This window comes from Thalassophryne amazonica, chromosome 8 (assembly GCF_902500255.1).
Source record: "Thalassophryne amazonica chromosome 8, fThaAma1.1, whole genome shotgun sequence".
Lineage (NCBI taxonomy): Eukaryota > Metazoa > Chordata > Actinopteri > Batrachoidiformes > Batrachoididae > Thalassophryne > Thalassophryne amazonica.
The window spans coordinates 47,049,729-47,075,794 of NC_047110.1; the positions used below are offsets into that span (position 1 = coordinate 47,049,729).

At 42.2% G+C, this 26,066-nt stretch overlaps 1 protein-coding gene across 1 annotated transcript in view; it reads right to left on the bottom strand.

Moving 5' to 3' along the window:
* The window catches only part of LOC117514892 (solute carrier family 27 member 3-like), a 43,833-nt gene extending 19,293 nt beyond the window's left edge, over window positions 1-24,540 (bottom strand). The window contains 1 exon segment of the mRNA XM_034175465.1: window positions 23,997-24,540. Coding sequence (XP_034031356.1) covers window positions 23,997-24,540 — 544 coding nt within the window.
* Window positions 24,541-26,066: the final 1,526 nt, after the last annotated feature.

Here is a 26,066-nt window from a genome sequence, read left to right on the forward strand (position 1 = left end):
GTGTCACTAAATTTATCAATTATCCTGCAATGCGGAAAGCCACGCAGGCTCCACTCAGCCTGTTGTAAACAGCGCTGGTTTTCTTTTCTTTTTCTCCCAGCTGTCAAAACCTCACAGTCCGGCTTTTCTGAAAAACGTGTCAAAAAATACCGCAATCAAATCAAATCAGTCTCCGCCGTGTGCCCGCGGTGCTGTCCGTGTCCTTACCTTCAGCAGAGGGCAAAACCGTCCTTCAGCGTGTCCTCGGCGATGCTCACACCTCCTCAGCACCGCACCGGCGGGCGCTCAAGAGCGGCGAAAGAAACTGACACAGCCGCCGTCATGTCCCCGCGGATTGGATGAAGGGTTATGTGTGGCTGTCACCTCAGGGGGCGCTGTGCTCACCAAGCTCCTCCACACACAGATGAAGGGGAGGTTTTTAAAAATTAATGCGCATATATTTCTCAATATGTGAGCACAGCTTGTCTGAGAATACGATGATTTTTTAAAATAGCTTAAATAATTGCTGGTTTCCAAATTATACCGCTGTTTTAGAAGGGGACAGTGATACACCAAGGACGTAGAGAGGGGTGGGGGGAAGCAGGGGGCACCTGACAGAGCCTTGTTTACACATAAAGATAGTGTGGTGATAACAAAACAGAGATGATAAAAGACTGGATTGGACATGGAGTCGGTTATGTGCGATAATTTCGCCAGTCATCATGTGTAGGAAACTGATAAAAACAGGGGCGTAGGCAGAAATCATAAAACAGATGGGCCCAGAAAAAATCAGACGGGCCCAACCTTTGGGGTTGTAGGTAAGGTGTAGGTATTATAATACACCGTTTGAAAAAGTATGCCTTGTTTTGACATCGCAAGCAACGTTATCACTTAGCCTACAGCACTGGCAAAGTGAGCACACAGACGCGACACGTCAGACACAAGTACTCTTCATGGATAATGCAAGCTGCAACGCAACGCTTAGTCATGTAAAGTCCTTTAAAATAAAAATTCAAAATATATCCGCAACATGAAAGCAGGTTGGCTCGGCAGCCAAATTAAAAACCATAAGAACGGACACCAACATAATTTGTGGCAGCTGCAATATAATATTAACAATTAAGCCTATTTAGAAGAAAAAAGTAATTAATGGTCTCACACTTACATTTGATGAATCCTTTTAATGCTACAGCAGGAGACGACGGGGTTTTTTTTTTTGTTGAACTCTCTTATCATGTCATCATAGTCCAACGATTCGGTCAGTTCTCTTTCAAGGGAAAGCACGGAGAGTGCATTCAGTCTGTGAGTCAACATGGATGTTCTGGTGGACGTTTTTATCCGATTAACAGTAGAAAACAGCGAAATCCGCGAAGTAGTCAGCGCTATTTTTTGCAATTATTATAGTTGTTTTAAGGCTGTAAAACCCCTCACAACACACTTTATACATTTTTCTCAAACAGGCATTAACATTTTCTCACTTTTCTCTCTTGTGTAAACACTCTCTTTTTTTTCTGTGCGAGAAGATTATAAACAGACACACGCAGAACACAATGCGCATACTCTCCCTTCGCTCACTGCCTCCGAAGGTACGGATGCGGGACCCGCAAAGAATCCAAGTCCTCTCTCGGTGGCCACGGAGCTCTGCGGCTGCGGTCAACTTCCGCATCAAAACAGCGAGTGTAGTCTCTGGACCTGTTGCCAGATTTGGCGCAATTCTGCACAGCAGACAGGAGGGCGGGGTGAGTGGCCCGCTGCTGCGTTTACCGAGCCCGCAGAAAGTGCATCGGAGGCAGTGAGAGCAGTCGCGGTGATGCCGACCGGTGCCGCGACCAGCCCGCCTGATAAGGACGCAGAACACAATGCGCCGTTAAAAAAAAAAGCATACAAAATTGCTCTAAAAAAAATCCGCGAAACTGTGAGGCCGCGAAAGGTGAACCACGTTATAGCGAGGGACCACTGTACTCTGAAAATTAATTAATAAAAATCACAGAAAATGAACCAGATTTTTTTGACAAAATGTATTAATTGTCGCTCAGTGCTAATGCAATACCATATCATAGGAATACAATGAGGCAACAACAGGTGACGGTCGAGTGTTGACTCAGCCTTCTCATTGGATGGGGCGGGCCTGCCTGACAAGTAGGTGGGCCCAGGCCCATCCAGGCCCACCCCTGGCTACGTGTAAGGGTAAAAATTGGTTATTGTAAATGAACGTCAGTATCCTTCTGTTTTATTAACTCCACATTAGGTAAGTGATTTCAATAACTGTGTTCTTGTGCATTCAAACTGAATATGTATCGCTGTGATTGCTTCAGACTTCCAGCTTCCGCTGGATGATAACCGATGCAGTGGTTATGGTGTTATCTGGTCTCACACTATTAATAGGGTTGCCAACTGTCCCTTGAAGAATGCAATGATCCCATATTTGGAAATTAATATATGTATCCCGTATTGAACCGATAAAGGGCACAATTTGTCCAATATTACTTCAATAATCAAACAGACTGAATAATCAATGATTCTAATCTAATTACATTTTTTCCGAAAATCAGATTGTTTAATTGTGTGAGATTTTAGACCTTATAATATCGGGGTAACGATGTGCAAAATATTTGACCATTTCACATTTGGATGTATTATCAGTTGTCAAGTTGTTCACCAATGAATATGGCTTTATACACCCAGAGGCCGTGTATGGTTTTCTGAAGGGTGTAAAAAGCCATATTCATTGGTAAAACAACTTGATAACGATTTTATCATATACCTATAAATAATAAATGCTGTATGGCTTTCTGAAGGGTGTAAAAAGCCATATTCATTGGTGAACAACTTGATAACGATTTTATCATATACAGTGGTCCCTCGTTTATCGCGGGAGTTATGTTCTAAAAATAACCCGCGATAGGCGAAATCCGCAAAGTAGTCAGCATTATTTTTTACAATTATTGTAGATGTTTTAAGGTTGTAAAACCCGTCACTACACACTTTATACACTTTTCTCAAACAGGCATTAACATTTTCTCACTATTCTCTCCTGTATAAACACTCAAAGTTCAAACCGTAGTAGAAAAAAAAATAGAACGTTTTCCTATAAATAATTATGAGGGCTTTTAGAACTAACAAATTTAATTTTAACAATCAACCTACGAGTTTGGACACGTAAGAAATCATTAACAGTGACTCACCAGTATTTCACAGTTCCTCTGACCGCACCACTTGGCCGTGGTGCCGCTCCGCTGTTCGGATTGGCTGATTACTCAGGTGGTATGAAAAATATTACCCGTCCACGAAAAGGGTGTTTTGCTATTTATTCTTTAGTGTTTTATCCAATCATTTTGGCGTATCATTTATAGGTATAATACTCCATGCCCTGACTGGTGTTCTGACAAGATGTCATTCCTGTCGACAGGCCAGCCCTCCGTGCAACTGCACATGCGCACGCATGCGCAATATTGCCGGGACAGGGAACTGTCAATTTATGCGATGAGATGCACAATTCAACAGAACACCGGCCGCGCGAGCTGCTAGCTGTTAGTGCTGTTAGCTGAGAGTGAGAGAAAGTCACGTACCGACGCCACCAAAATGGGTGTATTTAAGCTACCAAATGAAAGTATTGATGTGGATTCTGACACAGAATTACCGTTACACATGTGATGGATTTTCACATTTGATGGATTACTCTGTGCCCTGACAGCTGTTGGAGGATGCTGCCTCACGGTAAGCCTCCCGACCTACAGAAAAATAGACTGTGCAAACAATGGAATTGGATTAGAATGGGAATGACCCCCTTGTGTCTGATGATTTGCGGACGTTCATACTGGTCATACGGTTGCAAATATCCGTTTTGCCGCCTCGGTTAACGCATCACCGGCAAAGGACAATTTGTGACCGTATAACTAACAGGAACACTACTTCATCATGAAGCTGTATAACTGGTGATACAAAATGCAAAACATGCACTATGCACAATTTCTCCAATCACAGCCACAGAAGTCTATAACATGTTCTCGGTTTTCTCCTCATATGAGGTCATATAGTCCAGCGCGCTCACAGGACACACATGTCCTATCAGACAGACGTGACATTCAGTTTGCCTGCCGCGTGTCCACATGGACTGACGGTCCATTTCTCCAGCCCGTCGCAAAAGCGATATATGTTTTTATGTATTTCCACGTGAGGACAGCAAGCACACACGCGCATGTGTGTGCCTGTATCAAAACATGGTACGTGTTCTGCAGCTGTGATGTCCAGGACCAGCGGTGTCTCAACAGTTGTTGGCGGCCAGCCACACCCCCATTCGTTAAGCGCACAGATCAAGGTGTCACTCTGTGATCAGATGAGAGGTGCCTCGTCTGCGGGGGATGAGTGAACCACATGCACGTACGTGTTGGGGGGAGAGGGGAGCATGCAAAACACATGCACACATGTTGTGGGGGAAGCCGACACTCTGGCACGCCACATGCGTACTTGGCAACTTCACAGTCGTGGGGGCACTTAGACAAATTTCATCGCCAGCTCGAAAGTGATTGTCTGCTGACGGTTTTCATGCTGACAGCGCAAATGGCCACACATTTTAAGTGCCAAATGAACGGTGTAGATGTTTCTGTGTGTCACCTGGAATTTGGCCGACACCTGCCACGAGAGGGATCGAATGGGCTCTCACAGGGCACACTGTGTCTTTCAGCCACTGGTGTTGCAAATAGTTGTAGCAACAGGTGTACAAGGCATTGGAGGCAGCTATGATTTTACACGTATTGCATACAATTCCTGCTTCATGCGCAATTCAACCACATTCGTACTATGTGGAAGGGGCCCTCATGCAACCCATCATCTTGGCTTTTATATTTTTAGTTAATTTCTATCAAATTGTAAAGATTTGCTTTGAGTTTGAGGAAAATAATTTTAATGATGACAACACATATGAGGTCTGTCCAAAAAGTATCGGACCTTTTTATTTTTTGCAAAAACCATATGGATTTCAATCACGTGTGATTGCATCAGCCAAGCTTGAACCTTCGTGTGCATGTGTGAGTTTTTTCACGCCTGTCGGTTGCGTCATTCGCCTGTGAGCAGGCTTTGTGTGAGCAATGGTCCACCCCTCTCATCGGATTTTTATTGCGAATAAATGTCTGAATGATTTGGAGCTTTGCTGCATCAGTTTTTTCCAGAAACTGTGAGAGACCTCCAGGTGGACACCGTTCGGAAAATTAATATGGCTTTTAGGGACGATTTTGTGGGGATTACACAGATTAAGGAGCGTTACTGCCACTTTAAGGACGGCCCACAACTGCTGAGAGCGCGCAGCGCTCCCAGCGCGGATCGACAGACTCACACCCCGCTGAAACAACCAGATCATTTCCAACGTGAAGGCTTTGTTGATCCGGGACATCGTCTGACTTTCACAAAAAGGCAGAAGGCTTGGACATCAGCACTTTTTCGGCACATTCCACTGTTACAGGAGTTTTTTTCATGGAAAGAAAAGCGGAGGGACGCGCCACGGAGCAGTTCATTATGCGGCACAAAACCACCTCCATGTTGGTCTCACAGGACGGCTTTCAGGTGGATTTCAGATGGCTGTCGGTGGGTTTTCAGTCGTGTGACTAACCGAGAAATTGTGCATGAGCTGGACATGCCAGAACATGTCCTGTGAGGTTTCATCACGGCGTTGCTTTGCGCCATGCGGCTCCACAGCGACGCGCGGAACTCCTCCGCACGTCTGTCTCAATGTGCAGAAAAAGTGCTGATGTCCACGTCTTTTCACAATTCCTGTGCTAGTCAGACGACATACCGGATCAAGACAGCGTCCAGTTTAGAAATGAAGGGCACATTCCACTGTTACAGGAGTTTTTATCATGGAAAGAGGAGGTGGAATGTGCCGAAAAAGTGCTGATGTCCAAGCCTTCTGCCTTTTTGTGAAAGTCAGACGACGTCCCGGATCAACAAAGCCTTCACGTTGGAAATGATCTGGTTGTTTCAGCGGGGTGTGAGCCTGTCGATCGGCGCGCTCTCAGCAGTTGTGGGCCGTCCTTAAAGCAGCAGTAACACTCCTTAATCTGTGTAATTCCCACAAAATCGTCCCTGAAAGCCATATTAATTTTCCGAACAGTGTCCACCTGGAGGTCTCTCACAGTTTCTGGAAAAAAATTGATGCAGCAAAGCTCCAAATCATTCAGACATTTATTCGCAATAAAAATCCAACGAGAGGGGTGGACCACTGCTCACACAAAGCCTGCTCACAGGCGAATGACGCAACCGACAGGCGTGAAAAAACTCACGCATGCGCACGAAGGTTCAAGCTTGGCTGATGCAATCACACGTGATTCAAATCCATATGGTTTTTGCAAAAAATAAAAAGGTCCGATACTTTTTGGACAGACCTCGTACATTGACATGGCTAAAATGCTTCTCTATTACCCCTGCGTAGAACGAGTAGCTCAGCTAGTAATAATAATAATAGCCTAGTGGCCTCTGTGTGTGTGTGTGTGTGTGTGTGTGTGTGTGTGTGTGTGTGTGTGTGTGTGTGTGTGTGTGTGTGTGTGTGTGTGTGTGTGTGTGTGTGTGTGTGGCTTCGATCACGCAAAAACGGGAGAACTGACATTTGCCGTTTGGCATCCTTATGTATTTTGGGTCAAGGATGAATGCTGCAAAACGGAAGGTTGACAGGACAAATATTTTTGGAGGAATTAGCAATTTTAGCTAATCAATAAACAATGGATGCTGTGCTGCAATGCACCATCGGAGTTCTGGGTTTTGAGGTTTTAAATGTTGTTATTGTGGTATATGTTACTTGATGATGTTGTTAGTGTTATTGATTTATTGTGTTTTGTAGCTCAATTGGTGACCGGAATTTAACCGTTAAAAAGGCAAGGGTTCCCTTTGAAGAACTTTGAGTTACCGTTCTGTTTTGCTGTGAAGCCCAGTGTTGGCCCATGGGGGGATGTCTCCAAGATTATCTCTAGACCTCCAGATGGCACAGGAATTTCTCAACTGGGAGTGAAGACACCGTCTCTGTCTGCAGTTCAAAACTTAGGTTTTTGTTGAGACAGCATTAATGTATTTATTTAATTAGGGCGAATCAAGGCCATGCGCTACAAAGCTTTGGAGGTGGAATTCTTTCCCATTCTTGCTTGATGTACGACTTCAGTTTGTTCAACAGTCTGGAGTCTCCGTTGTCGTATTTTGCGCTTCATAATGCTCCACACATTTTCAATGGGCGACAGGTCTGGACTGCAGGCAGGCCAGACTAGTACCCGCACTCTTTTACTAGGAACCCCACACTATTGTAACACATGCAGAATGTGGCTTGGCATTGTCTTGCTGAAATAAGCAGGGACATCCCTGAAAAAGACATTGCTTGGATGGCAGCATGTGTTGCTCCAAAACCTGGATGTACCTTTCAGCATTGATGGTGCCATCACAAATGTGTAAGTTGCCTATGCCATGGGCACTAACACACCCCCATACCATCACAGATGCTGGCTTTTGAACTTTGCACTGGTAACAATCTGGATGGTCTTTTTCCTCTTTTGTCCGGAGGACACAACGTCCGTGATTTCCAAAAACAATTTGAAATGTGGACTCATCAGACCACACCACACTTTTCCACTTTGCGTCTGTCCATTTCAAATAAGCTCGGGCACAGAGAAGCCGGCAGCGTTTCTGGATGTTGTTGATGTATGGCTTTCACTTTGCATGGTAGAGTTTTAACTTGCACTTGTAGATGTAGCGACGAACTGTGTTAACTGACAGTGGTTTTGTGAAGTGTTCCTGAGCCCACACGGTAAGATCCTTTGCACAATGATCTTGTGCCACTTGAGGGATCGAAGGTCACAGGCATTCGAAGTTGGTTTTTGGCCTTGTCGCTTTCATATAGAAAGTTCTCCAGATTCTCTGAATCTTCTGATTATATTATGGAGTGTAGATGATGGAATCCCTAAATTCCTTGCAATTGAACATTGAGAAACATTGTTCTTAAACTGTTGGACCATTTTTTCACACAGTTGATCACAAAGTGGTGATCCTTGCCCCATCTTTGCTTGTGAACAGCTGAGCCTTTTGGGGATGTTCCTTTTATACCAGATCATGACACTCACCTGTTTCCAATTAGGTGTTCTTTGAGCATCCATTAACTTTCCCAGTCTTTTGTTGCCCAGTTCCAACTTTTTTGAAACGTGTTGCAGGCATCCATTTCAAAATGAACAAATATTTGCACAAAACAATAAACTTTATCAGTCTCAACATTAAATATCTTGTCTTTGTGGTGTATTTAATTGAATATATGTTGAAGAGGATTTGTAAATCATTGTATTCTGTTTCATTTACATTTTACACAACATCCCAACTTCACTGGAATTGGGGATGTACATGGATGACTCAAGAAAGTGAAAACACTTATTTCCATTGTGGTCTATTTAAAAATCAAATGACAAAATAGAAGTAATAATAATAAAATTACTACTACTACTACTACTACTACTAATAATAATAATAATAATAATTATAATAATACTGTGTATATGATAACAACAACCTAAACAATTTATAAATACATTAAGACACTACATTAACATCTAAAATTACATAATTAACAGGAAATAAAAGGGGCAAGTTCCTCTTCTAAAAATTGTTGAGGTCTAAGGTTCTACAAACATTCTAGACTCACATGCCATTCCAACTCATTGCTTAATTTATTACCACCCTTGAAAAATACTAGCTACCTATTTTATAAACACTACCCAATCTAGAGCTTGTGGATCCCCATGGGCAACACACTGGTATGTGTGTACAGTGGGGCCAAAAAGTGTTTAGTCTGTCCCTGATTGTAGAAGTTCCCGTACTTAGAAAAATGAGAGAGCTCTGTAATAGGTACACTTCAACTATTGTAGATTGTAGATTTACTCTTCCCGGCCTGGTGCACATCTACAATTTTCTTCCTGGTGTCCTTCAACAGCTCTTTGGTCTTGGCCATGGTTGAATTTGGAGTCTGACTGTTTGAGGCTGTGGATAGGTGTCTTTTATACAGATAATAAGTTCCAACAGGTGCCATTAATACAGGTAACAGGTGGAGGACAGAAGAGCTTCTCAAAGAAGAAGTTAAAGGTCTGTGACAGCCAAAAATCTGGCTTGTTTGTGGGTGACCAAATACTTATTTTCCACCATAATTTACAAATAAATTCTTCAAAAATCCTACAATGTGATTTTCTGGATTTTTTTTTCTCATTTTGTCTCTCATGGTTTAAGTGCAGCTATGATGAAAATTACAGACCCCTCTCATCTTTCTAAGTAGGAGAACTTGCACAATCAGGAACTGACTAAATACTTTTTGGCCCCACTGTATGTGTGTGTGTGTGTGTATATATATATATATATATATATATATATATATATATATATATATATATATATATATATATATATATATATATATATATATATAAAACGTCAAAGTAAAGAATCAGTGTATTTTTATTTCTTTTTTTAATTAGCATTTTCCACATTATCCCAACTCATTCTGATTTGGGGTAGTGTAAGAGGGCAGTGAGAGCAGACACATTTGGTTTTATTTCAGGTTAAGTTCTTTATGCTGGTGACAATGTCGGGCATGGATTTAGATAAATGGGTGAGTAAGTGACTTAGTCCATCCAGACAGCTCATTTCATTTTCTGTTGCTTTTTTGGTCTGGGTTGCAGTGGCAGTAGACCAAGCAGCTCAGCTTTGTTTTGCCTATGTTATGTCCAGTAGATATGGATATTAAGTTTTTTTGACTTCTCCCTTTTTACATTGGATGCCCTTCCAGATTAACTCCACATTCCATGGATAATGGGCAGGGGTGGCCTTGAAGCGGGAACCTTCAAGCTCTGGACACAAGCACACTAACTGCTTGGCTACTGTGCTGTCCTGCCACCTGCTGGATGGTTAGTGGAAAATGACAAAAAGCTGTGGTACTTATATGCAGTTTGCCTGCCACCTGCTGAAACACTGAACTTTATGTTCTCATTGTTGTGCTCTACCTTTACATCTGCATCAGCTAGAGGGGTAAGTTAACAACTGTTGGGAGAAACATGATGTCCAGTATGGGGCTAAAACAGGACAAAATACCCAACAGAATGAGAACGTAAAGATGGAATTAAATGATGGACTGAAAGTGTGGCTAGGAATGACACTAAAACTTTTCCTCGGTACTGCAAATTAGTGATGTAAACTTAAACCACTGTTTCAAAAACTTTTAGCAAACCTATTTCAAACATTGTTCCAGAGTTTGCATGAGAATTAAAATATCATGTACTGTCCTGTCATCTGCTCAGCTGAACTGGAGAGTTTAGGAATGTGCATCCATATAAAATTTTCCTAGGTTTGTAACACCTGGCACTAATTGAAAGAAGGATTATTGTTGTGTGGGCCGCTGAAGAGGAGGTACTGCTGGCCCACCACCACTAGAGGGCGCCCTGCCTGGAGTGCGGGCTCCAGGCACCGGAGGGCGCTGCCGCCTTACGGGAGCAGCCAGGATGACAGCTGTCATCTATCACTGGAGACAGCTGATCCCAATCACTGAGGAGGTATATCAGCAGGACGGCATCTCCACCTCATTTGCCGAGATATCGCTCTACCAAGGAGGTAACGAACTCAGCCAGCCCTTCATCATTTGTGAAAGGAACATATTGGATAAGTATCCTAGTTACTAGACTGTTGTTTTCTGATTAGAGGTGGAGGTGGTGTTTTCCACCCCACGTGTTGTTGGGTGCAGCCGCACCCACGTCTGACTGTGTCTGTTCCTCGCCAGCAGTACCGGATCCGACGAGCGGAGGCAGAGACCACCTGGGAGTTCGGGACTTGGCGGTTCCAGTATTCCCGGGGTTTGGTGGCAGAGGAAATCGGGTGGTTCCGGTTCGTCTTGGACAGACGTCTCCTATCGTCGAGCCTGCCCACACGACACCGTTGGAATTTAACTTGAGACCGAAATTGTGATTTGTTGTATTTGTTGTGCGTGTTCACAACAGTAAAGCCTTGTTATTTGACTTTCTTCATTGTCCGTTCATTTGCGCCCCCTGTTGTGGGTCCGTGTACTGACACTTTCCCAACAATTATCCTTTATATCTGTGCTGCTGCAGGGCATTGCACCATCCATCACACAATGGAACAGTCTTTGGTCTGAGCAGACAACTGGCCTTTCCCTGCATCTATAATCTAGCAATAGAATAGGCATGTTTTGGTGGACAAAATTTTCCTGTATTTTTTTTTCTTTTTTTTAACTCACTCACTCATCTTCAACCGCTTATCTGAGACTGGGTCGTGGTTTTTAATTAACTTTTTGGCATAATTATTTTGGATTGTACATTCTAACATTGTATATTAATAAGGCAACATCACAGATAACGTACCAGAGAAATTTATTAAGATGTATTCAATATATTTGGATAATTATTTGAGTACTTAAATATTTTCCTAATTTATGCTCTTTAGTGTTGTGTAGACTGAAGTTGTTTATTGCTACTGATGAAATATTATCACCACTGGTTTTGATTTAATTTTTTTAGCATCAGATACAAAAAATTGTATCTGATGCTATAGATGATTCACAATGAAGCATTTAACAGCTTTCCAGCTTCAATGCTTAAACAAAACTAATCTGACACCTCAAAGCTAAAACCTGTGTTAACCATATATGTTCCAGGTTTTTTTTTTTTTATAGTCACTCAAAACTCCCACTGGATACGGCACTGCATTTCCCCAAAATGTTACATACTGCTTCAGAATGTCACATGACTGATGATAGGAGCCTAATGTGGTGTTCTAATTGTTATTTTGAGGTAAAACAAAGAAAAACTACAGTGTGCCTTCTCATTGGAATTCCATGTCAGGACCATGGGTAAGCTTCATCAATGCCGCATTCCACATAGTTGCTTAGAGAGTGAATGCTAAAAGCTCATTACAGTACATCACCTTTATAGATGTAGCAGGACTCTTCCCAAAAGAATGGAATAAGGGTGCTGTGCGATACTGATTTTTTTAATTCACATAATCTCAACATATTTTGCATGCGCAAGTTTTGTGCAGAGAAAAGTGATGCACGCCACAGTGAAAGTTCTAACTAAAGTTCTAACTAATACTACTAGAAGTAGTATTAGTTATGATTTGTTTGCAAATATGATTATTGTTTATGTACATTTAGTAAAATGTATCACTTAATGCATAATTCAATTCAGTATTTACTGTAAAGTATCATGAGAACAAGTATACATGTTCATTGGTGCAGCCATGCTGCTCTGAGCACACGTGGTTGTGTTATATGTCAGAAGTGAAGCAGAGTAGGTCCTAATTCGTTCTTGGCTGGGAAACCGACTGGGAACACCAAGAGCTGTGAGCGTGTTAAAACTACAGTTGAGTGAGGAAGAACACCAAGAAGAAAACTTTTGCCACATCTCCCTGAGCAGATATACAAGACAGTTACAAGTGCCTTGGTATCCTGCAGGCCAACAGGAGCCATGATGAGGAAGTCAGGATGACAGCTACAGCCAAGTGAGGCTCAGATCAGTGGTAGAAATAAGATCCAAGCCATCAACATATATATACCATACCAGTCATCAGATACCCTGCTGGAATAATAAACTGGCCAAAGGAAGAGATAGATGGTGTGTGTATATACGGTCCAAATTTACACTTTGTTGCACCACAGTCATAGTAAATGATGACACCATACTGTACCATTAGTCCAACTATTTTGAGCTATTGTGCAAAGCTAATTTTACTGACAGCTTTTTGTATATCTATGGTGCAGGTTTCTTGTAGTTTATCTTCCAGTCACCTGGAAGCCAACGGTGGTGATGCGGGGATCCAGGGTCTCTGGACTGAATTATTTCAAACCTATGGAGTTGCATATAGTCTTCCAGGGTGGAGCGGGTGGAGAAAGGTGGCAAGAGTGATTTGCGACTGAAGAATATCAGGGAAGGGGGAAGTCTAAAGACAGTTGTGAGACCATCTATGTTGTACAGCTTAGAAACAGGCAGTAACAAAAAGACAGGAGGCAGAGCTGGAGGTGGGAGAACTGAATATGTTGCGATTGTCTTTGGGAGTGATGAAGATGGACAGAATTAGGAATAAACATATCAGAGGGACAGCTCAGGTGGGACAGTTTGGAGTTAAAGTTTGCTCTCCTTTTACAACACAAGATTTCCTGGATCACTACGAGAAGAAAATAGAAGACAATAGGTTAAACATATCCCAGCATGCCTCAACCCAGCCACTACACCCTGCTATTGAGGTGGACGCCATTACTGAGGTATTACCTAGATTTACAGAATTTCAGAGTATCTCTCTAGGCATGCTGACGAAACTCGAAATGTCAACAAAAAGCACAACCTGTTTATTTGATCCTATACCAACCAAACTGTTTAAGGACCTGTGGCCCACTCTTGGGCCGACTGTGCTGGAAATTATTAATCTTTCTTTAACTTCTGGATCTGTTCCTAAATGTTTCAAATCTGCAGTGATAAAACCATTACTTAAGAAACCTAATCTTGACCCTAGTGTATTGAAAAACTATCGGCCGATATCAAAACTATCATTTTACTCTAAAATTCTGGAAAAAGTGGTTCGTAGACTATCTTACTGGGAATAATCTCTTTGAGCCACTGCAGTCTGCTTTTAGAAAATATCATTCCACAGAGATGGCTCTCACTAAAGTGGTGAATGATCTTCTGCTTGCAATGGATTCGAACACCACTATGGTTCTGGTGCTGTTCGATCTCAGTTCTGCATTTGAAACCGCGGATCATCATATTCTACTCGATAGTCTGGAGAATCATTTTGGGATTACTGGGGAGTGCCCTTGCATGGTTGACCAGTCGTTCTCAATGTGTTTTGTACAGTAACACTACCTCTAACCTTAGTGACATGAAATTTGGGGTGGCACAGGGGTCTGTCTTAGGCCCCCTGCTTTTCTCCTTTTATATAGCACCCCTTGGGCACATATTGAGGCATTTTGGGATTACCTTTCACTGCTATGCTGATGATACTCAGTTATACATGCTGATAACTGCTGGTAATCTCATTCACATAAAATTCTTAGAAGATTGCCTTGCATCAGTGAGAAGTTGGATGTCTAAAAACTTCCTACTTATAAACTCTGATAAGACTGAAATGATGGTTCTTGGTCCAGTGAGACATCGTCACCAATTTGACCAGTTAATGCTTAGCCTAGGTTCATGTGTCATACGTCACACTGACAAAGTGAGGAATCTTGGGGTAATTTTTGATCCTATGTTGTCCTTTGACCTCCACATTAGAGATATTACGAGGACTGCTTTCTTCCACCTGTGAAATATAACAAAGATTCATCCAATCCTGTGTATGGCTGATCCTGAAACCCTGATTCATGTGTTTATCTCTTCTAGATTGAACTACTGCAATGTTCTGCTTTACCGCAGTCTAGCATTAGGGCTGCAGCCAGACCTTTGACATGAAGCAGAAAGTTTAACCACATTATACCCATTTTGGCATCTCTTCACTGGCTTCCTGTCCCTGTGAGATCAGATTTTAAGGTTCTGCTACTAGTCTATAAAATTGTTCATGGACTGGCTCCTCCCTACCTAGCTGACCTAATTAAACCTTACATACCGGCCCGGGGTTTGCATTATCAGGGTGCAGGACTACTTTGTGTACCTAGGGTGAATAAGAAGTCTGCGGGTCATAGAGCTTTCTCTTATCGTGCCCCTGTTCTGTGGAATGATCTCAATGCATCAATAAAACAGTCAGATTCTGTGGTGACTTTCAAGCCCAGACTTAAGATGCACTTATTTTCCCTTTCGTATGGCTAGCATACTGGCATAGTATAGTTCTGCGCTTTTTACTCTTTTAATTCATGTTATTAGGAAACAGAGTGTGCCGTGGCCTCAGCTTTACCTAAATTCTGGGTCTTTTTAGTGAAGCTTAGGGCTAGTGGCCGGCGATCACCTGAGTATTAATGCTGCCAAATTTTACTGTATTTCTTGTCTTCCTGATGCCTGATTCTGTTTTTTTCTCTCTGTTTATGGTGCAGCTCCATCCAGAGATGGGTGCGGCATTTGTGCTGAAAACCCTCCTGTCCTGTGCATCAACAGCATTTCTTGTATATTCGTTTTGTGAATTGTTCTGTAATTTGCGTCTGTAGATTGGCCCAAGCAGAGGGTCACCCCTTTAAGTCTGATCTGCTTGAGGTTTCTTCCTCAGATGTAGTTTTTCCTTACCACTGCTGCTCTGGGGGTTAGTAAGGTTAGACCTGACTTGTGTGAAGCGCCTTGAGGTAACTCTGTTGTGATTTGGCGCTATATAAATGAAAATAAATTTTAAAAAATTGAAAAAATTAGAGAGGTGAGATTGAAATGTATTGGACATGTGCAGAGGAGGGACCCAGGGTATATAGGGAGAAGGATGCTGAGGATGGAGCCACCAGGCAGGAGGAGAAGAGGAAGGTCAAAGAGGAGGTTTATGGATGTGCTGAGGGAGGACATGCAGGTGGTTGGTGTGACAGAGGAAGACATAGAGGACAGGGTGAGATGGAAACAATTCATTTGCTGTGGCGACCCCTCACAGGAGTAGCCGAAAGAAGAACAAGAGAAGTTGCATACAGTGGTTTTATACAGTCTTTTCGACAGTGGTTACATACAGTCTTGGCTTCCATTTGTGAAAGTAAGCTCTTTCGACTTCTCCCCTTTTTAACTCAGGGGTGCCACAGCAGTATTGCATAAGCTTTTACCCGCAATGCTCTTCTATATTACATGCAGAGTACACATGGGTAGTCTCAAACCAGGAACCTTCTGTTTTGGAAGCAAGTACCCACTTGGCCATTTGGGATACAGGCATTATCCCAGCAGATTGGAAGAAAGGACTTGTTGTCTATCATTAGAAAGGTGATTGTGATTGCATGGATTTTCCAACAACTACAGAAGTGTTAATGTTCTCTGTGCTAGCCGGTCAAGATACACGAAAGGGTCATTCTTAACAGGATTGAGTGCAACTGCTTGCTGGTAGTCTGCAAGACTTGAGCTGAATTTTTAAGGCTGCTATAACAAAGCTGTGGTCGGCGTTTACAAACTGGGCACTTTGAGAGACCCTTCAGTTCTGCAGTAGTCCAGTATTGGAGTACCATTTCCAGTGATGCTGCTCCTGACACTGGAACCAAGATCCAGCAACTTGTACTCCCTGACCTCTTCAAGTCCCTGGCCTCTTCAAGCCCAGGAGCACTGAACCATTTTCAGCATGTCAGATCCTTATGGATCGATACACTCCTTGCCTGACTGGAGCACTTTTAAATTTTAACCCCTGTGTAATTCTTCTTGGACCCCTACCTGGCTACAGCAGCCACCCTGGGATGACCAGCATGCATCACCATGGTATATCAATGATAGATTGTAAGTGTTGATTAGTCCCGTTAAGTGGTACCAAACCTTGCTTGGCCCATGGACTAATGATGTGAAGAACACTGAAGTGTTGCCTAAATATTTCAATGTGATGTGCTCTAAATATAAAGACTATGCACTACATCACTGCAAATGCCATTTTTTCCCCAGTGTAACCAGATCTGTTAAAGATTTAGGTCCTTGGGACATTTTGGTCCACTGGGATGTGGACTTTGGGTAATGACTGAAAGAATAAGGTCGCGGATACAAATGGTGGAAATGAGATTCCTCCTTTGGGTATCTCAGCTTACAATCCTGGACAGGGCGGGAGACTTGACTATCTGGGAAGGACTCAAAGTACAGCTTTTTTTTTTTTTTTTTTTTGCATCGAAAGGAGCATTCTGAGGTGGTTCCTGAATCTGGTGACAATGCCCCCTGGTTGTCTCCTGAGAGAGGTCTTCCAGGCACGTCCAACTGGGAAGAGGCCCTGAAGAAGATCCAGGACACGCTGGAGGGATTATATTTGATACAGGCACAAACTAGATAGAAATGATTTCATCAAACAGGTGATCAATACACATGTTCCCCATGTTGAAAAAGTCCCCACATGGCTCTTAGATTGGTCTTCAAAATACAAAAAGCCATTTTAAAAAAGAAAGGGTAGGACCAGCTTGAGTGTTATCCATGTGAACTCTAAACCCCAGGGAGACTATTAAAACATCATGACAACACTACTCTATGTTATGACGTAATGTACACTCAACAAAAATATAAACGCAACACTTTTGGTTTTGCTCCCATTTTGTATGAGATGAACTCAAAGATCTAAAACTTTTTCCACATACGCAATATCACCATTTCCCTCAAATATTGTTCACAAACCAGTCTAAATCTGTGATAGTGAGCACTTCTCCTTTGCTGAGATAATCCATCCCATCTCACAGGTGTGCCATATCAAGATGCTGATTAGACACCATGATTAGTGCACAGGTGTGCCTTAGACTGCCCACAATAAAAGGCCACTCTGAAAGGTGCAGTTTTATCACACAGCACAATACCACAGATGTCGCAAGATTTGAGGGAGCGTGCAATTGGCATGCTGACAGTAAGAATGTCAACCAGAACTGTTGCTCGTGTATTGAATGTCCATTTCTCTACCATAAGCCGTCTCCAAAGGCATTTCAGAGAATTTGGCAGTACATCCAACCAGCCTCACAACCGCAGACCACGCGTAACCACACCAGACCAGGACCTCCACATCCAGCATGTTCACCTCCAAGATCGTCTGAGACCAGCCACTCAGACAGCTGCTGAAACAATCGGTTTGCATAACCAAAGAATTTCTGCACAAACTGTCAGAAACTGTCTCAGGGAAGCTCATCTGCATGCTCGTCGTCCTCATCGGGGTCTCGACCTGACTCCAGTTCGTCGTCGTAACTGACTTGAGTGGGCAAATGCTCACATTCGCTGGCGTTTGGCACGTTGGAGAGGTGTTCTCTTCAAGGATGAATTCCAGTTCACACTGTTCAGGGCAGATGGCAGACAGCGTGTGTGGCGTCGTGTGGGTGAGCGGTTTTCTGATGTCAATGTTGTGGATCGAGTGGCCCATGGTGGCGGTGGGGTTATGGTATGGGCAGGCGTCTGTTATGGACGAAGAACACAGGTGCATTTTATTGATGGCATTTTGAATGCACAGAGATACCGTGACGAGATCCTGAGGCCCATTGTTGTGCCATCCAAGAACATCACCTCATGTTGCAGCAGGATAATGCACGGCCCCATGTTGCAAGGATCTGTACACAATTCTTGGAAGCTGAAAATGTCCCAGTTCTTGCATGGCCGGCATACTCACCGGCCATGTCACCCATTGAGCATGTTTGGGATGCTCTGGACCAGCGTATACGACAGCGTGTACCAGTTCCTGCCAATAGTGGACCAACATTCCACAGGCCACAATTGACAACCTGATCAACTCTATGCGAACGAGATGTGTTGCACTGCATGAGGCAAATGGTGGTCACACCAGATACTGACTTGTATCCCCCCCCCCAGTAAAACAAAACTGCACCTTTCAGAGTGGCCTTTTATTGTGGACAGTCTAAGGCACACCTGTGCACTAATCATGGTGTCTAATCAGCATCTTGATATGGCAGACCTGTGAGGTGGGATGGATTATCTCAGCAAAGGAGAAGTGCTCACTATCACAGATTTAGACTGGTATGTGAACAATATTTGAGGGAAATGGTGATATTGTGTATGTGGAAAAAGTTTTAGATCTTTGAGTTCATCTCATACAAAATGGGAGCAAAACCAAAAGTGTTGCATTTATATTTTTGTTGAGTGTAATTTGTATATATACCCAAAATTTATCAAGTTTATCACCTACCATGTAGCCCGTAATATTTAAGATGAAACAACTGGGGCAGGTTGACATCAGATGAAATCAATTTTCCATTCAAGGGATCCTGTGCACAACTGGCAAAAATGGCTAAAACTCCTAATCAGGTCACAGAAAATCATGTAATACGTCTACACTGTTTCTGGAAGGTCACGTTTACCAAATGTTTCCCAATTCACTGTATAATAGAAGCCAAATTTAATTCACAACAATGGCAGCAAATGTTTCAAAGTAAGAAATCAGATAAAAATCAGTGTGATTGGCCCATATGGATTTTGTTGAAGCATGCCTAATAGTCCCATTGTGAGTGTGTCTGTGGGGCTACTCATTAAAAGGACAGCTCTGCTAATGACAATGCCTTGCCCTTGTGTGACTCCAAACATGAGACAGCCTCATTCTCCTGGGATTAGATTTAAATCTTGGATGTAAACTCCACGCTACAAATAAGAATCTGCTTTGGCTGTGGCCTATAAATAATGAAAAATCTTCCAGAAGGAGTAAGGTGGAATTAATTGAAGCACTTATCTCTTTGATGAATTTTGGAGGATACATATGAAAAAGACTTACCCATTTTAATAATACAATCTCAAGTTGCACGAAGGTTAATGCTTTCTAGCTCTCCATCAAGATCGCTTTGTTTCCCAACATCCTTATTATTCAGACTTTTCCTCAAAATAATGTCTTTTTTTTTTACCTTTTGAGGGGGGAACTGTTGTTCAAATACAAAAACGACAGCCCAGAGGGACATATTAGAAAAACATGTCAGTTCACAGAAAATACACAAGCCAAAGGAAATTCATGACAAAGGATGTTATTTTGTGTACTGGTTATCTAAGATCTAAGTGCATTCAGTCTCCAGACAAACACCTGTTTTGTTTGTTTTTGGTTCCTCTTACAATATGGCAGTGCAAATGATACCGATCCTGCTGGTGAATCACAGTGATACGAGGCCAGTCTCAGCGGTGGATAAGAGGAACAACAAACACCCTGCTGTCTGGAAGGAAGAATGGGTGGTAGGGGAGAAGGGACATGTTTGGGGAGGCAGTGGGTGATGGGAGGGTGATGGAGGGCTTAAATATGATTTAGCCTCAATGATCTCTGCTGGGACCCATGCAAAGGTAACCCAAATCCAAATGCACATGGGACGTGGCGGGGGGGGGGGGGGGGGGGGGTCCACATGGGGAATAGTAATGAGGGGTTGGAGAAGATTATAATCCTGGTGCTATCATGATGAAAGGGGTGAGGGATACTTTGTGTCGCATCCTTCCCACAGCTGTGTTATGATATGTGCCACCAGCACAAGAAACAACGAAGAACAGTTTCTGCTGCCATTGCAGCCAAAATGGAAACTTGCCATTGTTCTGAAAACATTTTTATTTTGATACACGTACGCGTTTTAACGTGTGAGTCGGGGAACCATTAGGCAGGCGTATGGAAATGTCACAGAGTAATCATAAGGGCAAATTTACATAAAGACTCAAAAGGACTGCCCTGGCATCGGAGGAGAGCCTGACGCTCAGCAAACACTTTAAAAATACTGCAAAAGAAATGATGGTGTTTTTTCTAATGTTTGCCTTCGAGAACACTTATTCTACATTTTTTAGTGGGTGTGAAGAGCATCGTACTTAACTTCAGCATCACAGATGCAAACATTTGCTTTAAAAGCTCCTACTTTCACTTTCAATAATCAGTGTAAGACCTAATGCTGTTTTCCCAACTGAAACCCAAATGGAGGAAGCACGGAAACCCATTATAATAAGTTATTTTGGTTTCTCCCTTTTTCATTTGGCGTCATCAGAGCAGATCCAATATGGAACTAAAACCAGCTATAGGTCACTTCATATCCAACAGGAACCCAGACATCTCCTGGCTGAGCTTTCCTACTACAACCCCTGGCAAAAATTATGGAATCACCGGCCTCGGAGGATTTTCATTCAGTTATTTAATTTTGTAGAAAAAAAGCAGATCACAGACATGACACAAAACTAAAGTCATTTCAAATGGCAACTTTCTGGCTTTAAGAAACACTATAAGAAATCAGGAAAAAAAAATTGTGGCAGTCAGTAATGGTTACTTTTTTAGACCAAGCAGAGGGAAAAAAATATGGACTCACTCAATTCTGAGGAAAAAATTATGGACAACACATCACTAGTATTTTGTTGCACCACCTCTGGCTTTTATAACAGCTTGCAGTCTCTGAGGCCTGGACTTAATGAGTGACAAACAGTACTCTTCATCAATCAGGCTCCAACTTTCTCTGATTGCTGTTGCCAGATCAGCTTTGCAGGTTGGAGCCTTGTCATAGACCATTTCCTTCAACTTCCACCAAAGATTTTCAATTGGATTAAGATCCGGACTATTTGCAGGCCATGACATTGACCCTATGTGTCTTTTTGCAAGGAATGTTTTCACAGTTTTTGCTCTATGGCAAGATGCATTATCATCTTGAAAAATGATTTCATCATCCCCAAACATCCTTTCAATTGATGGGATAAGAAAAGTGTCCAAAATATCAACGTAAACTTGTGCATTTATTGATGATGTAATGACAGCCATCTCCCCAGTGCCTTTACCTGACATGCAGCCCCATATCATCAATGACTGTGGAAATTTACATGTTCTCTTCAGGCAGTCATCTTTATAAATCTCATTGGAACGGCACCAAACAAAAGTTCCAGCATCATCACCTTGCCCAATGCAGATTCGAGATTCATCACTGAATATGACTTTCATCCAGTCATCCACAGTCCACGATTGCTTTTCCTTAGCCCATTGTAACCTTGTTTTTTTCTGTTTAGGTGTTAATGATGGCTTTCGTTTAGCTTTTCTGTATGTAAATCCCATTTCCTTTAGGCGGTTTCTTACAGTTCGGTCACAGACGTTGACTCCAGTTTCCTCCCATTCGTTCCTCATTTGTTTTGTTGTGCATTTTCGATTTTTGAGACATATTGCTTTAAGTTTTCTGTCTTGACGCTTTGATGTCTTCCTTGGTCTACCAGTATGTTTGCCTTTAACAACCTTCCCATGTTGTTTGTATTTGGTCCAAAGTTTAGACACAGCTGACTGTGAACAACCAACATCTTTTGCAACATTGCGTGATGATTTATCCTCTTTTAAGAGTTTGATAATCCTCTCCTTTGTTTCAATTGACATCTCTCGTGTTGGAGCCATGATTCATCTCAGTCCACTTGGTGCAACAACTGTCCAAGGTGCGATCACTCCTTTTTAGATGCAGACTAACGAGCAGATCTGATTTGATGCAGATGTTAGTTTTGGGGATGAAAATTTACAGGGTGATTCCATAATTCTTTCCTCAGAATTGAGTGATTCCATATTTTTTTCCCTCTGCTTGGTCTAAAAAAGTAACCGTTACTGACTGCCACAATTTTTTTTCCTGATTTCTTATAGTGTTTCTTAAAGCCAGAAAGTTGCCATTTGAAATGACTTTAGTTTTGTGTCATGTCTGTGATCTGCTTTTTTTTCTACAAAATTAAACAACTGAATGAACATCCTTCGAGGCCGGTGATTCCATAATTATTGCCAGGGGTTGTAGAAAAAAAAAAAGAGGCATTCATGTATAGCTCACATTCATAATTCTTAATACAACCCCTGGCAAAAATTATGGAATCACTGGCCTCGGATGATGTTCATTCAGTTGTTTAATTTTGTAGAAAAAAAGCAGATCACAGACATGACACAAAAAAGTCATTTCAAATGGCAACTTTCTGGCTTTAAGAAACACTCGTTAATGAGCCTTTCATTGAATTCAGGTATGTTGGAGCAGGGAGACAACTAAGAGTGTCAGGAATGTGGCTCTCCAGGACCGAACTTGGCCACCCCTGCCCTATACACTGTCTGCTTTTTCCTAGTGTAGGCTAACAAGTCTGAGAACCCTCATTTTATTGAAATAAAGGATTGTACATATTGTTTATCACATACAAAGGCAAGACAGGATGAACACCTGTCACCAAAGGAGCCAAAACATGAAGGGAAACAATACAGTTGTTTGAGGTTGCAGAAATGCAATCTGCACAATCCACGGCATGACACTGAATCCTCCACACTGTAGTAACTGTGATAAATACCCCTGATAAACTGTATAAACATTATGACATTATCCTGTGACCTTGACTTTGAACTGAGTTTTCTCAAATCAAATCACTTTGTCCTTGGTTGGATGGATACACACTAAGGACCGAAAACAACACCCCCACATGCACTACTGCTGCTAGCAGGTGAAATAAAGGACTTGGACTGAGATGAGGCAGGTTGATGACACTAATGCCAGTACAGTACAATACAGCCAGTATAGAATGAAGCTGGATGAGGATTAAGAGAATGGAGGAAGGGGCTGGCAGGAGGGAGGGATGTAGTTTGGAAGGGTAATAGGACAGCTGCTGGTGTGGTGGCAGTGATCGCCAATGAACAAAGAGATAAAGTGATTTTGCCATGAAAATTAAACACTAAGCCTCTTACATGAAGTTTTTGTAACTGAGGACTACTGATGTCAACAGAGAGCAAAACAAATTCAACAAAAAGTAAAGTTAATTCAACATATTTTTTAATTCATATACAGTATGTTTAGGAATTTGTATTTCTTTATAGGAGATAAATTCTATAATTAGACTTGCCAGTGCAGATTCTCAGCCACTCAGTTACTGTACAACACATCTATTTATTTAAAGCAAACATACAGATTAATATTAAGTAAATATTAAAATTTTGCCACTGATCACCTGTGTTTTTTTTTAATAAACTGGAATAGGAACCCAAGTTGTAAGATTCCAGACTGGCTTAAAAATTCCATAGTGGTTACAAACTCCAGTCATCTCTCAGAAACATATCCATCCCTAAACTGGTACAGCCAAGCCCATCGGTAACTTTACAGCGACACAATTATTTTAATGTTGCCTCTGTACTCCACCACAATGGAGCTGAAGTGAAACAATCAAGATGTGAGTGTAGTGCAGAATTTCATCTTTAATTCAAAGGGTTCAAATAAAATATATTAGGATTATTTTTAATACAGATGATCGTCTTCATGGTCAGTTTCCTTCAGAGAATACAGAAGACTCATACACAATATGTTTTGTACTTCATTTTCAATAATCATTAAATAATACAAACACTATGGTAACTGTAAATCAGTTCTCAAAAACTAAATGACTGTGCAAGAAGAATAGTGAGGGAAGCCAGCAAAAGGCTACGACAACTCTAAAAGAATTTATAGGCTACTGTGGCTGTACTTGGAGAAGCCGTGTGTGGTTTGTCTGTTGCACCAAATCTTTGAAAACCTGAATCTTGGTCTATTTTTGCAAACACAGGCCTGCACCAGAGGTGGTGCTTGATGAGGGCGGTGGTCGAGGAGGAACGGAAGGCATTGGCAGCTGCTGTGCCGCCTAGAAAACAGGAGGCTGATGAAACATGTGGGATGTCAGAGTTGGCTGTGTTGCGTGAAATGCCAGCTGAGGCTGGGGTGCGTGGAACACCAGTGGCTGCTTTGGTGCATGTAATGTCGGCTGTGTGGAATGCCGGAAACTGCTGAGGAGCATGGAACACTGAGTCCAACATGGAGGTCGGAGAACTGGTGTTGCTGCCAGACAGCTGAGGGAGGACCGACTGTATGCCTGTATGTGTAGTATGGATGGTCGTGAGGAGTGCCCGAAGGGATGTCGTGTCTGTCACAATGGTCATGACTGTGGACAAAGTGGAGGGCTGGACGGGCTGAGTGCCAGGAGTCGAGCATAAAGGTGCAGAGTTGTTTGGGTCTGGGAAGTACAGAAAGTCCATGGGGTCCTCTATGTAGGGAGGAACCTGTTGCTGTATAAATAGTGATCTTGCTTAGGTCAGGGTAGGCAGTTACGAGGTCAGGTTCGGAGTGAATAATGTTTGTCTACAGAGTCTAATATTTTGTTATCTGAACTGACTAAAGTGTCGTGTAGTCGAGGTACAGGTCCTAGATCTTAAAAAACAAGAGCGTCTGCTTCGTCTGTCAAAACTATGTTGTGGTCTCCCTCAGTGTCTGATCCATTCTCAGAGTCTGAACAGTAATAATCCATTTCTGGGAGTGGTGGCTTTGATGGCAGGTAAGCCTCCAGTTGCCAAACCCAGTCAGGGAGCCTACCCCTATTAAACAGGTCATCAAGGGCAAATACGTGCGGGAACCAGTCAAAGACCCAGAATCCAAAAATCCAATTTTTTTGCCGGGAGTGTAACAGCTGTGGTAGCAGTTAAAGAGATGGGTTAGTTTTGAAAAAAAAAAAAAAATTTTAAATGCTACAGGGTCTGGGTTTCTGCCTGCTGGGTTCATGCTAGGCTGGATTATTCTGTTAGGTTTGCAGTTTCTGAGTGAACCCAAATACACAAGCAGTAACCATACAGGATGCAAGGTGAAACACAGGTGATGTATTTGTCCAAAACATGCTAGACAAGTTCAACAAGCCGAAAGAGTTCAAAGGGTTGTACAGGAGTCCAAAACAAAACACAAAATCAAAACACAGGCAGAGGGAGGCAATGAACAAACTGGATTAAACAAAGGGTAAAGAATACAGTGCTATAATCAGTCTTGTATAAAGTACCTCAAAGTGATACTTGAGTGAAAGTACAAGTATCTTTCCATAAAATTACTTTGGTAAAAGTTAACGACTCCAGTAAGTTAACGACTCCAGTGTTACTTCAGTAAAAGTCTTAAAGCATCTGACATTTACTTTTACATTTAGTTAAGTATCAAAAGTTAATTTCTCATATAAAATGTACTTTAAGTAAAAGTATTGAGTAAAAGTGAGTGGTTAGAATTTTGCACGCTCGCATCATATATATTTAAAGATATTAAAGACGGCTCTTAACCCACCTGTGGCATTGAGCAGAGACGCTTGACAGGAGAAGATGATTATTATCGGCTTTCAGGCGTAAACAGGATTACTTTGTCCAACACCTTCCAGCCGAGCTGCAATCATGAGCCAGGTGGACCAAGGCCAAGGACTCGTCTGGTGCCCCGTGATCTGTCTTTGTTGTTAGGTAAAATCCAAAATGAGTGGAGAGTGAAATGGCGACACGAAAAGAAAGCCAGACTCTTGTGAAACAGAACATTTATAGCTACACAGTTGTGCCAAATTTCAGGATTTTTTTTTAAAAAACAACTTTGCAAGCATCATCACCACCAACCACTGTAATGCAACTAAACACAGCACTCTTTACACTCTCTAATTCAAAACACGGTGGTGCTTTGACGCACCGCTTCTCCATGAAAATGTCAAATAAAATAAATAAAAGGAAACAGCCACACCAGCCAGTTTTGTTGGTACTGAAGTTTTCCC